The 12,074-nt window shown below is 45.4% G+C and overlaps 1 protein-coding gene across 4 annotated transcripts in view; it reads left to right on the forward strand.

Annotated features, from left to right (window-relative positions):
* KDM1B (lysine demethylase 1B) overlaps positions 1 to 12,074 on the forward strand; it is a 106,504-nt gene that overhangs the window by 87,972 nt on the left and 6,458 nt on the right. For all 4 annotated transcript variants that reach the window (XM_074398488.1, XM_010338023.3, XM_039462600.2 and 1 more), the window contains 6 exons: positions 2,901 to 3,028; positions 4,452 to 4,583; positions 5,182 to 5,256; positions 9,192 to 9,308; positions 10,141 to 10,266; positions 11,501 to 11,623. In XM_074398488.1, coding sequence (XP_074254589.1) covers positions 2,901 to 3,028; positions 4,452 to 4,583; positions 5,182 to 5,256; positions 9,192 to 9,308; positions 10,141 to 10,266; positions 11,501 to 11,623 — 701 coding nt within the window. The remainder of the gene's footprint in view (positions 1 to 2,900; positions 3,029 to 4,451; positions 4,584 to 5,181; positions 5,257 to 9,191; positions 9,309 to 10,140; positions 10,267 to 11,500; positions 11,624 to 12,074) is intronic.

Here is a 12,074-nt window from a genome sequence, read left to right on the forward strand (position 1 = left end):
CCATCTACTCAGGAGGCGAGAGGATTGCTTAAGTCCAGGAGTCAGAGACTGCAGTAAGGTATGATCTTGCCACTGCACCTCAGCCTTGGTGACAGAGCAAGACACCGTCTCACAAATAAACAAAAACCCAAGTTAAGGCCTGACATGTTGGCTCACACCTGTAATCCCAACATGTTGGGAGGCCAAGGTGGGCAGATCGCCTCAGGGCAGGAGTCTGAGACCAGCCTGGCCAACATGGGGAAACCCCGACTCTACTCATAATAATAAAAAATTAACCGGGCATGTGGCAGGCACCTATAACCCCAGCTACTCAGGAGGCTAAGGCAGGAGAATTGCCTGAACCCGGGAGAGAGGTTGCAGTGAGCTGAGGTTGTGCCACTGCACTCCAGCCTGGATAACAAGAGCGAGACTTTGTCTCAAAGAGAAAAACCCAAGTTGTTAAGGTAGGCTCAGCAATACTTACTGTGTAAGTAGGCATTTCATCTTATCAGTAGCTTTTTAAAAAGCTTTGATAATAGTGCACACATCTCTGTGTAAGGCTGTACTCATATCCTGCCTGTTAGTATCTTAGCTGTCTGAGATCTCATCTTACAAGAGAAATAAGGGAAACTCAGATCTAAATACTAAGGGACTAGATTTCATTTCAGAAAGCAGGCGCACTAAAGCTTTTAAATATTATTTACATAAAAATTACAGTGGGCCGTGTGCAGTGGCTCATGCCTGTAATCCCAGCAATTTGGGAGGCTGAGGCAGGTGGATCACCTGAAGTTTAGGAGTTTGAGACCAGCCTGGCCAACATGGTGAAACCCCACCTGTACTAATAATGAAAAAATTAGTCTGGTGTGGTGACATGCCTGTAATCCTAGCTACTTGAGAAGCTGAGACAGGAGAATCGCTTGAACCTGCGAGGCAGAGATTGCAGTGAGCCAAGATCGCACCACTGTACTTCAGTCTGGGTAGTGAAACATTGTTTCCAAAAAACAAAACCACATTGAGGCCTGTCTCAGTCTGTTTATATTTAATTTTATATACTATCCTAGCAATCTTGGTTCTTTTAACCCCCTCCACAAAACCAACAGGAACGTAGAAACTGCACCTCGGGAATCAGGGATGGGACTTCTACAAAAGTCACAGAAAATGGCACAAAGCCCAGGGGTCTAGGAGCAAAAGCCAGGCACAAATCCAGAGGCCTCTTGGGCATCTTCATGTTACATTCTAGTGCAAGAAATGAACATTTTGATGAAAGCCTTGAGCTGTTTTAAAAAAAAGTTTTTAGGTAACTGATAATCAGTTCCGCTTCTAGTCAGACAAGTGTGTGATACTCTATAAACTTGGGGGCTGGGTGCGGTGGCTTACACGTGTAATCCCAGCACTTGGGGAGACCAAGGTGGGTGGCTTGCTTGAGCTCAGGAGTTTGAGACCAGCCTGGGCAACATGGCGAAACCCCGTCTCTACTAAAAATTCAAAAATTATGTGGGCATAGTGGCAGGCGCCTATAGTCCCAGCTACTTGGGCGGCCATGGTGGGAAGATTTCTGGAGCCCAGGATGTTGAGGCTGCAGTGAGTTGGTATTGTGCCAGTACCCTCCAGCCTGGGTGACAGAGTGAGATGCTGTTTAAAAAAAAAACTTGGAGCTTGTGATACATGTTTTGGATGGTTGTCTTCACTGGAACAGTTGTAAAGAAGTAACCTATACTGAGATGCTTAGAATTAGTCAGACATGAAGCCAGAACCCTCTTCCAGCCCCACTACAAAGGAATCTAAGACGATAATGATATCACAGAACTGATATTAACTATATTTGTCCATATATTTAAGAGGTCTGGTTGAATGGGATAGTTAGGAGTTGATGACAGGGAGAGATTCTGGAGGCTTGCCACGGCCTGGTGATGCCAGGCCATAAGGAATGGATGGGATTGGGTGGGAGAAGGCATTCCGGTGAGGGAGAGTGAGAGGTCACAGACCCTGCAGGGTAGGAATTTACCCTAGATTCCTAAGCAGCACAGTAGGGCCTGTGAGTGGGCAGATAGTAGCTGCTACCTTTGGAAAGGTTAAAATGTGCTAGCTTTGCCTGGCTATGGTTGGGGAATTTATTACATTGGCAGATATGAGGCAGAGGGCTGACATGATACCAGTCCATAATAATCTTTTTTTTTTTTTTTGAAATGGAGTTTCACTGTTGTCGCCCAGGCTGGAGTGTAATTGTGCAATCTTGGCTCATTGCAACCTCTGCCTCCCAGGTTCAAGTGATTCTTCTGCCTCAGCCTTCTGAGTAGCTGGGATTACAGGCACCTGCCACCACACCTGGCTAATCTTTATTTTTAGTAGAGACGGGGTTTCGCCATGTTGGGCAGGCTGCTCTAGAACTCCTGACCTCAGGTGATCCGCCTGCCTCAGCTTCCCAAAGTGCTGGGATTACAGGCGTGAGCCATCGCGGCCAGCCAGCCGTAATGGAGTATTCTTTTTTCAGACAGACTGTAGCCAATATTTAGCCTTTACAGGTCTCTTAGTTGAGGTGAAATGTAAGAATTGACTTTAATGTGATGGCAGCAGGATCAGAGAGAGAATGATATCTTCTCTGTGTGTGCATGTACATCTGTGTGTGGGGACACTTTTTCTGTATCTTAAGCAAAAGGAAGCCATTTCTCAACAAAGCCGAATTGAGACATTTCTGAAGCTATAGAACTTACACAGCTTTGTTTCCGCTAGGATAAACTTTCTCTTCCTGAGAGAATGGACCTTATAAAGAGATCCTTTCCCCTGACTTGACTTGGGAAAAGACTTTGGAAGTTTTGGGTGTTGCTGGGTGACAGAGGTTGCAAGCAGAGGAGAAGGAATTAGAGAATCTTGTTAAAGCTGTTTGTTTTTTTTTTTTCTGCTTTGATCCATTCCTATTACAGAAAAGATAGAAGAGATCTACAAAGCATTTATTAAGGAATCTGGTATCCAGTTCAGCGAGCTGGAGGGACAGGTGCTCCAGTTCCATCTGAGTAACCTGGAGTATGCCTGTGGCAGCGACCTTCACCAGGTGCGGCTGGGTTTTGTGAAAGGTGTGCTTTGACAATACTTGGTGGGGTGTCTGTGTGTGTGTGGTGTTTTACATACTGAATTTGAGCTGGTTTGGATAAACAAGAATGATTCTGCTTAAAAGCTTGAAAGCCATGACTGCTGAGCATATTAACCCCACTGTGGTTTTGGTTGTTCTTTAAACTGTTGTTGTTGTTGTTGAAGCAAGAGAAACTCTTCTTCAGATAATGCCTGTGAAAGAAGCTGAATATGTAAAAACAAAGGAAGAGGCTGGGCACAGTGGCTCACCTCTGTAAAATCCTAGCACTTTGGTAGATTGGTTGAGCCCAGGAGTTTGTGATCATCTTGGGCAACATGGTAAAACCCTGTCTCTACAAAAAAAAAAATCACAAAAAATTAGCTGGGCTTAGTGGCATGTGCCACTAAGGCTATGAATGAGCCAGCTACGTGAGAGGCTGAGGTGGGAAGATTGCTTGATCCTGGGAGGTGAAAGCTGCAGTTAACTGTGATGGTGCTACCATACTCCTGCCTGGGCAAGAGAGTGAGATCCTGTTTTGGGGGGAAAAAAGAAATCAATCACTCCAAAGGAAGGAGGGCGATTGGGCTGAATCAGAGTGGGGTTTCTTACGTTTTTCTTATTTTTTGTAGAGATGGGGTCGTCTTCTGTCGCCTAGTCTGCTCTTGAACTCCTGGCCTCAAGTGATCCTCCTGCCTCGGCCTCCCCAGATGCTGGGGTTACAGGCATGAGCCACTGCGCCAGGACTCGGTCTCCTTACCCTCCTTACCCTGCCCTCTGCAGAGGCCCTTGGGTTATTTCTTTGGAACCATGGAGTCTAAAACACTGCTCTCAAGAAGACAAAACAGTGTCCTTGCAAGGCTGGTCTGTTAACCTTGTTAAAGTAAATTTAAGCTTGCCTAACTCATTTAACCAACTGTGAACCTAATACTCCAGTATTCTGTATTTTGAATAGAACTCGACAGAGGATTTCGGAGGCCCTTCAGGACCTCTTCACTTCCACTTGATTCTGCACTGTGATGGGAATCATGCTGTTTTCCAAAATCATGCTGGGTTTCTCCTCTGTAGAGCTTCCATGTTGAGGACAGATAGCATCTTTCTATGTGTCAATCAAATACAGTTTTTCCTTCACAGAACTCTACTTTGCCAGAGTTGTCAATACATAAAATCCACTTTTATTTTTATCAAGGAGTGGTACTCACGCCCAAGTCATATAGACCTGTGTTCTCAAATAAACTTTCCTCAAATAAAATGTTCGAGATTTCCTCCCCTCGACGCTGGTCTCTGCCTGGGCTGGTCTGCGTGTCCCTGGCCTTGGTGGCTGTTCCCACCTGGAGCTCCTCGTATTGGCCCTCAGGCACAGGCTCAAGGATTTACACTGCTGTGTCCCCAACCTCTTGTTTCCCAGGTATCTGCTCGCTCCTGGGACCACAATGAATTCTTTGCCCAGTTTGCTGGTGACCACACCTTGCTAACTCCTGGGTACTCAGCGATAATTGAAAAACTGGCAGAAGGGCTGGACATTCGGCTCAAATCTCCAGTGAGTATCAGCTGCTGGGAGGCTCTGGCTCTGCCTTGTTTGGGGAGAATGAAGTTCTGGGCATGCGGCTCCCGCAGGAAAACAGGGCTGGCTTTGGTGTCCAGCCAGGGTCTAGGAGGACTTTTGTGGCTCATTCATAGCCTTAGCATTAGCCATGTCAGTGAGGCAGCTGCTGCTGCTTGGATACCATAGCGGCCCCAGTGCTTTCTATTAAGAAGAAGGTATTCAAATTGCTTGCAGCCTTCCTAACCCAGTGCAGTTATTTTCACTGTACAATTTTCCCTTCGTATCTTTGTCTCGGTGCATTTGTATTACGTGTCTTATCGTAATCACGGGGGTGATTACTTATCTGCATTTCACTTTACACCGTATTATAACTAGTTTCTACATTCCGACACAGTGTTTATTTTGCGTATTCTGACACAGCATAAATTTTAGCTCCCCGAGTTCAGCTATAACAATTGTTTAGATCGCTGAATGCCAGGAAAAGATTCCCCTTAGCCTTGGAGATGTAAATTCATGTAATATGAGAATCAGAAAGGATCCTGGATCACGTGGTTCCATCCCTCACTTTTTTTCTTAATTGTTTTTTGAGCAGGTGCAGAGTATTGATTATTCTGGAGATGAAGTGCAGGTTACCACTACAGATGGCACAGGGTATTCTGCACAAAAGGTAAGAGCTAGGACAGTATGAGGGTGGGTGGAAACCCTTGCTGCCAGGGGCTGAAAGGGGAAGAAAAATCTTTCATATCAAGGAGTTTGTCTTTGGGAATCTGCATGGAGCCTTGTTGGAGCCTTGTTGGATTTCTGGTAAGTTATGTATATCTCCACTTAATTGTGAGTAGGTGTGCAAAGCTGATTTCATGATCTAACACTGTATAGATTCATGGCAGATGGAATTCTAAATTATGTTCCTTGAGGTGAGCTCTAGGGCACATGAGTCCTGAGAGTTGAACAAGAAAAAAGATTCCTTGGTCAAATATGTTTGGCAGGACCAAGTAAGTTTGAGAAATATCGCATACAACACTCTACTTTTAGGGTTAAGTAGGAGTTGTATAGAGTTAAACAGAAGTATGTTAAAGGCTCTGAGAAGTCCTGCATTAAAGAAATCTATTTTACTTCATTAAAGAAACCTATTTTACTTTTATTCTGTGCTCTCCACATTTTTTTTTTTTAACCACGGAATCCTTTTTCAGGTCAAGAAAGTCCTTTTTTCTCTTAAAATCTTGAAACTGTCAGAAGTACTTATATAAATTTTTTGTAAACAGCTTTAATAGGTGAACAGTACAAGGTAGTGCTGAATCGAATACCTGAAATCACACTAAGATTTATAGTAATGGAGAATAAAGGTGCTTACCTGGGGTGGGGGAAGATTTAGTAAACCTTGAAAGTTTAAGTTTAGTTATATTTTAAGTAACTATGAAAAAAATATAATTGACCAAGTATCACTAGTTCCTAGATTATGCTTCCTAACTTCAGGTGTCTAAGTCTTGTTTCACAGCCCTTGATATTCATACAGAAATAAAGGACTTTGTGTCACAAGGGAAAGACGATCTAGGGAATGAGTTAGAGTCAGAGGAGGGGGGGCCCTAACGTTGTTTCTGCCACTAACCAACTAGGAGATTTGGGGCAGCAATCCCTGGGCTGCATGTCAGAATCGCCTGGGAGGTGCTTGCAAAGAAAGGTTGCAAAATCCCCTTGCATACATTCTTGTTGAATCGGCTTCACTTTTTTGTTCCAAAGACAGGGTCTCGGTCTGTTTCCCAGGCTGGAGTGCAGTGGCACAGTCATAGCTCACTGTAGCCTTCAGCTCCTGGGCTCAAGTGATCCTTTCACCTGAGCCTCCCTCGAGTAGCTGGGACTAGAGGCATGCACCACCATGGCTGGCTTATCATGTTTTTAAAGCTTCTCGAGTGATTCCAGTGTGCAGCTGTGGTTGAGAACTTTGTCTGCAGTGATCTTCTCTATAAGCTCCTAATAGGTTCTGCCTGGTGGTAAACAGTGTTTAAAAATACCCCTTTTTAAAACTGCAAGTCACCCGACAGTTCAGCCTCTGCTGTTGTGTGGCTCCACTTCTTGGTGTCCAGGACAGCAGGCTGGTTATGACCCCTGCTTTGTCGCTCTCTTCCTGACCCTGGCCAGTACTCGTGTGCCTTTCTGTGTTTGTATTCCAGCCTTCTGGAGAAAGGAGGGCACAGCTTCTGGCTGCACTTTGAAACGTTTAAAACAAATATTTTTATTGTAGCCAGCTCACATCACAGTTTATACTGGAAGTTTCCCTAAACTTGTAAGTAAAACATTTTCAACCCAACACGATAGACCGGCCAACGTCTGTCTAGGCTGCTTCCACTGAAATCTCACATTAGTTCCTTATTAGGATGTGTTTATATATTTGCTTATCGTTTACCCAAGGATTTCTGTTGTTTTGTTTTTTTGAGACAGGGTCTTACTCTGTTGCCCAAGCTGGAGTGCAGTGGTGCAGTTTGTAGCTCACACAGCAGCCTCAGACTCCTGGGCTCAGCAGTGCTCCCACCTCAGCCTCCTGTGTAGCTGGGACCGCAGGCACCTGCCACCACACCCCACTAGTTTTTAAGAAATTTTGTAGAGAGAGTGTTACCCTGTATTGTCCAGTCTGGTCTTGAACTCATGGTCTTAAGCAGTCCTGTCACTTTGGCCTCCTAAAGCGCTGGGGTTACATGTATGAGCCACTGCGCCTGTTTTACCCAAGTTCTTAGGCTTTTCAGGGTTTTTTTTTTTTGTCATTAAGAAAACATCTAGATTTGTGGGCATGGTGGCTCATGCCTGTAATCACTGCACTTTGGGAGGCAGAGGTGAGAAGATGGCTTGAGGCCAGGAGTTTGAGACCATCCCAGGCAACATGGTGAGACCCTGTCTCTACAAAACATTAAAAAAATTAGCTGTGCATGGTGGTGCACACCTGTGGTCCCAGCTACTCCAAGAAGCTGAGGCAAGAATATCACTTGAGCCCAGGAGTTTGAGGCTGCATTGTGCTGTGATCATGCCACTGCACTCTAGCTGGGGCAACAGAATAAGACCTTGTCTCTTAAAAAAAAAAAAAAAAAAAAAAAAAGGCGGGGAATCTAGATTTTATTATTTTCTTACAATTCTTATATATAATTTACCTGGATAGTAACTGCTTTTTTGTGTGGTTTGCTTGATTTTTTTGGTTGCATGGTAATTACTATCTATAAATAGATTACATAACTTCTTGATGATAGAGAACATATTTTATACTTTATAAAATTTTCATGTGGCAGAAAATAGCAACAGAATCACAAAACTCCAAGCTTCCTGTAGTCCTAGAATTGAGGGTGAAACCAAAGATGCCAAATCGTTGAAGGCTCGGGTAGATTGGATGCTTGGTCTTCAGCTCTATTCCACTCTCATCCTAGGTGTCATTCTGTACTGCAGATACTAGAAAGTAAATAATACACTTTTCCCCAGTTCCCTACAGCAGCGTCCTAAATACCCCTGCAGCCCAGCCAGTCTGATGCACTTGCATGAGATGTAGGTGTAGGCTGGCTTCTGCTTCACTTCTGCTGCCTCTGCTGGCGAGCGCACCGTGGTGTTGGTGTTTGCTGCTTCTGCAGCAGGGTTCATGAAAGTCGCAGGGTTCAGCTAGTAACTACAAGTCAAAGAGGCGGCCGGGAGGCATGCATTTTGCTGGTGCGGGTTGTTCTGTATGTGGCATGATTCTGGAGCTGGCAGGAGTAGTAATGGCGCCCTGATTGTAGCAACGATAATGGGGTCTGGAGCCAGAAGTGTCCAGTTCCTAATGTTTGTGACGTGCTTTACCACTTAGGAAGCATATTGATGATGTATCTTGTAAATTTTTGTTCTAAAGCATTACCCTAATCCTCCGAGGTTGATGGGGGAGATACTACCTTCATTTTAGAGATATGTGGCAGAGATGAGTGGCAGGCTTGGCCACACAGTGGAATATATCAGGAATGATGCACAAAGTTCTCCCGACTCCATAGTTAGGGCTGTTTCCTCCTCAAGCTCGGTTTTCAGGGTTGGGATCTGCTGGCCCTTTTTTAAATTTAAATTTAAATTTAAATTTAAATTTTTTTGAGATGGAGTCTTCCTCTGTAACCCAGGCTGGAGTGTAGTGGTACAATCTCAGCTCACTGCAACCTCTGCCGCCCAGGTTCAGGTGATTCTCCTGCCCCAGCCTCCTGAGTAGCTGGGATTACAGGCGCCCACCACCACACCCAGCTAATTTTTGTATTTTTGTAGAGATGGGGTTTCACCATGTTGGCTAGGCTGGTCTTGAATTCCTGACCTCAGGTGATCCACCTGCCTAGGCCTCCCAAAGTGCTAGGATTACAGGCATGAGCCACCCAGCCTCTACTGACTCTTCTTACCCAAGATGTTTATTAGCCACAAGACCTTTTTGCAAGTTCTTCCCTGTGGTTTCCATGTCTTAGCCAGGCACTGGCACCCTTGTGCAGTGAACAACCTGAACAATTGCACATGGCAGGCTTTGTTCTTGCCAATATAACAGCATGGGTTGTTGACAGCAGTGTAGTTGTAGTGTGAGGTTCTGTTGCTGTTTGTGTGTTAACTGTTAATTATTTTCCACAGGTATTAGTCACTGTACCACTGGCTTTACTACAGAAAGGTGCCATTCAGTTTAATCCACCATTGCCAGAGAAGAAGATGAAGGCTATCAACAGTTTAGGTGCAGGCATCATTGAAAAGGTGACTTAAATTACTTTATCCTCAGAAAGAAAGAGATTAATGTCAGACAATAGATGTTAACTTCTGATATGGAGAAGTAGTGGGTAATAACTGAATACAAATAAAATTCAAAGATTTCTTTTTCATTTGACTAATTGTTCATCAAGAACCCAAAAGAATATTACCAAAATGAAAGGAGGAGAGCTGGCCGAGGTCTCTGAGTTTTGACTTTAGGAGAAAGAATCTTGTTGGGAGGGAGTCTTGGGAATGCTGGGCATCTTCAGATTAGCTTGTAGGTTGCCAGTGGGTTCCGTTATCCATGGGTTTGGAACCGAGTGGCATCAAAAACAAGGAGCTGGGCTGGGTGTGGTGGCTCACACCTGTAATCCCAGCAGTTTGAGAGGCCAAGGCAGACGGATCACCTGAGGTCAGGAGTTCCAGACCAACCTCACCAACATGGTGAAACCTCGTCTCTACTAAAAATACAAAATTAGCGAGGCATGGTGGTGGCCTCCTGTAATCCCAGCTACTTGGGATGCTGAGACAGGAAAATCACTTGAACCCGGAAGGTAGAGGTTGCAGTGAGCTGAGATTGCTCTATTGCATTCCTACCTGGGCAACAAGAACGAAACTCCATCTCCAAAGATTAAAAAAAAACCCTACAAAAAAAAAAAAACAACCCCGAGAAGCTCACAAGGAGAAGAAGGCGGTGAGGCGAATGAAGAGTGGTGTTTGGGTTTGTTCTTTCAGGCAGTGAGATTAATATCAGATGAGCTACAGGTTGCTGCTTAGAGATATCTTGTGGTTTTGTGACGACAAACAGTTCACCATGTTTCCTTTGTTCACTTTGCAGATTGCCTTGCAATTTCCATACAGATTTTGGGACAGTAAAGTTCAAGGGGCTGACTTTTTTGGTCACGTTCCTCCCAGTGCCAGCAAGCGAGGGCTTTTTGCTGTGTTCTATGACATGGACCCCCAGGTAAAATCCTTTGTGAACTGTGGTTTGAATTTTCGTCTTAAAGTTTACAATTTATGTGTTAATTACTCACATATCAAGCTCAGGAACTGATGAACATCGTGGACACCCTTGATCTGTGTCTATATTCTGGGAGAACACTGAACTGGACATGTTCCTATAGGAAAGGAGCCCCAGTATGTGCCGTATCTTCTTGAAGTCCTCATGTTGCTCCCTGGGACATGAATTGGATGCTGGCGGAAACTGTCATTTCAGGCTGTAGGGTAGTTCCTCTTAGGTGAAGTTGGAGCAGGCAGCGTCAGTGAGTGGTGCTTGAAACTTCCTCTGTGACGGTCCTCTAGGGAGCTGGGAAGGGGCCGTATGATTGGTGAGGGAGGGTGTGAGTGTCAGCAGATGTGAGAGCTGAGGGAGGGAAGGAGAGAGGAGAACGGTGTACCCAGAGATGAACGGTGGTCACTTTCCCTCCTGCCATGTTGCTGCCACACGAAAGAATCAATCACAGCTGTTTCCAACTCTCTCGCAATTTCAAGAAACCTTGTCTTAAAAGGTTTCACATAGGAGCTGAGAGCAGATCTTCTGGACCATTTGAGGGCTTTTTTCGTTGTTTTATCTGCAGATTTTCCTTCTCCATCTCTTTCTACTTCTCCAGAAGCAAGCTTGTATTAGTGAACAGCCAAGGGAACCCTACATTTACTATTTACTTTTCTTAGTGTTTTTTTCCAGCAGGAAGCAATAGAGTGGACGGATAATGTGTGTTTGTGAGGAAAATGGACTGGCGAGTGACGTGAGGATAAGGGGCAGCAGAAATAGTGAAATTTAACTTGTGAGAGTGAGGCTCTTGGTTGGGTGCGGTGGCTCATGCCTGTAATCCCAACACTTTGGGAGGCCGAGGCGGGCGCATCACCTGAGGTCAGGAGTTTGAGACCAGCCTGGCCAACATGGTGAAACCCCGTCTCTACTAAAAATACAAAAATTATCTGGGCATGGTGGCTGGTGCCTGTAATCCCAGCTACTCAGGAGGCTGAGGCGGGAGAATCACTTGAACCTGAGAGGTGGAGGTTACAGTGAGCTGAGATTGCACCATTGTGCTCCAGCTTGGGTGACAGAGCAAAACTGTCTCATTAAAAAACAAAAACAAACAAAAAAAAAACAAGGAAAAAAAGGAGATCATAGGAGGTCCTTATCTGTGGGAGCTGAACACTCAGGGACATTCTGCTTTCCCTTTTCATGTCTCCAGAAGAAGCACAGCGTGCTGATGTCTGTGATTGCTGGGGAGGCTGTTGCATCCGTGAGGACTCTGGACGACAAACAGGTGCTGCAGCAGTGTGTGGCCACGCTCCGGGAGCTGTTCAAGGAGCAGGTGAGAGAAAGCCCTCCCTGAAAGGAGCAAGCAGTGACTCCTATTCAGAGCGAGTGTGGAAGCCCAGGCAGCCAGCGCCACGGAGAATCAAGGCCAGGAAGGCAGGGGCCACAGTCTTCTTTCTTTCAGAGCCCCACCACCCATCACCACTGACTCGAGTCCGTGAGGGCTGCCATCAGAGTACCATAGACTGGCTGCCTTAGACAACAGACTTCCCTCACAGTTCTGGAGGCTGGAAGCCTGAGATCAAGGTGTTGGGAGCGCTGGTTTCTCCTGGGTCTCCTCCTTCTTGCATGGGCTTCCCTCTGTGTGTGCCTGTGTCCTCATCTCCTCTACTTATGAGGACACCAGTCAGATTAGATTAAGGCTCACCCTGGCGACCTCACTTAAAGTAATTACCCTTCAGAGACCCGGTCACCAAATACAGTCACATTCTGAGGCACTGAGGGTT

This window comes from Saimiri boliviensis, chromosome 4 (assembly GCF_048565385.1).
Source record: "Saimiri boliviensis isolate mSaiBol1 chromosome 4, mSaiBol1.pri, whole genome shotgun sequence".
Classification (NCBI taxonomy): domain Eukaryota; kingdom Metazoa; phylum Chordata; class Mammalia; order Primates; family Cebidae; genus Saimiri; species Saimiri boliviensis.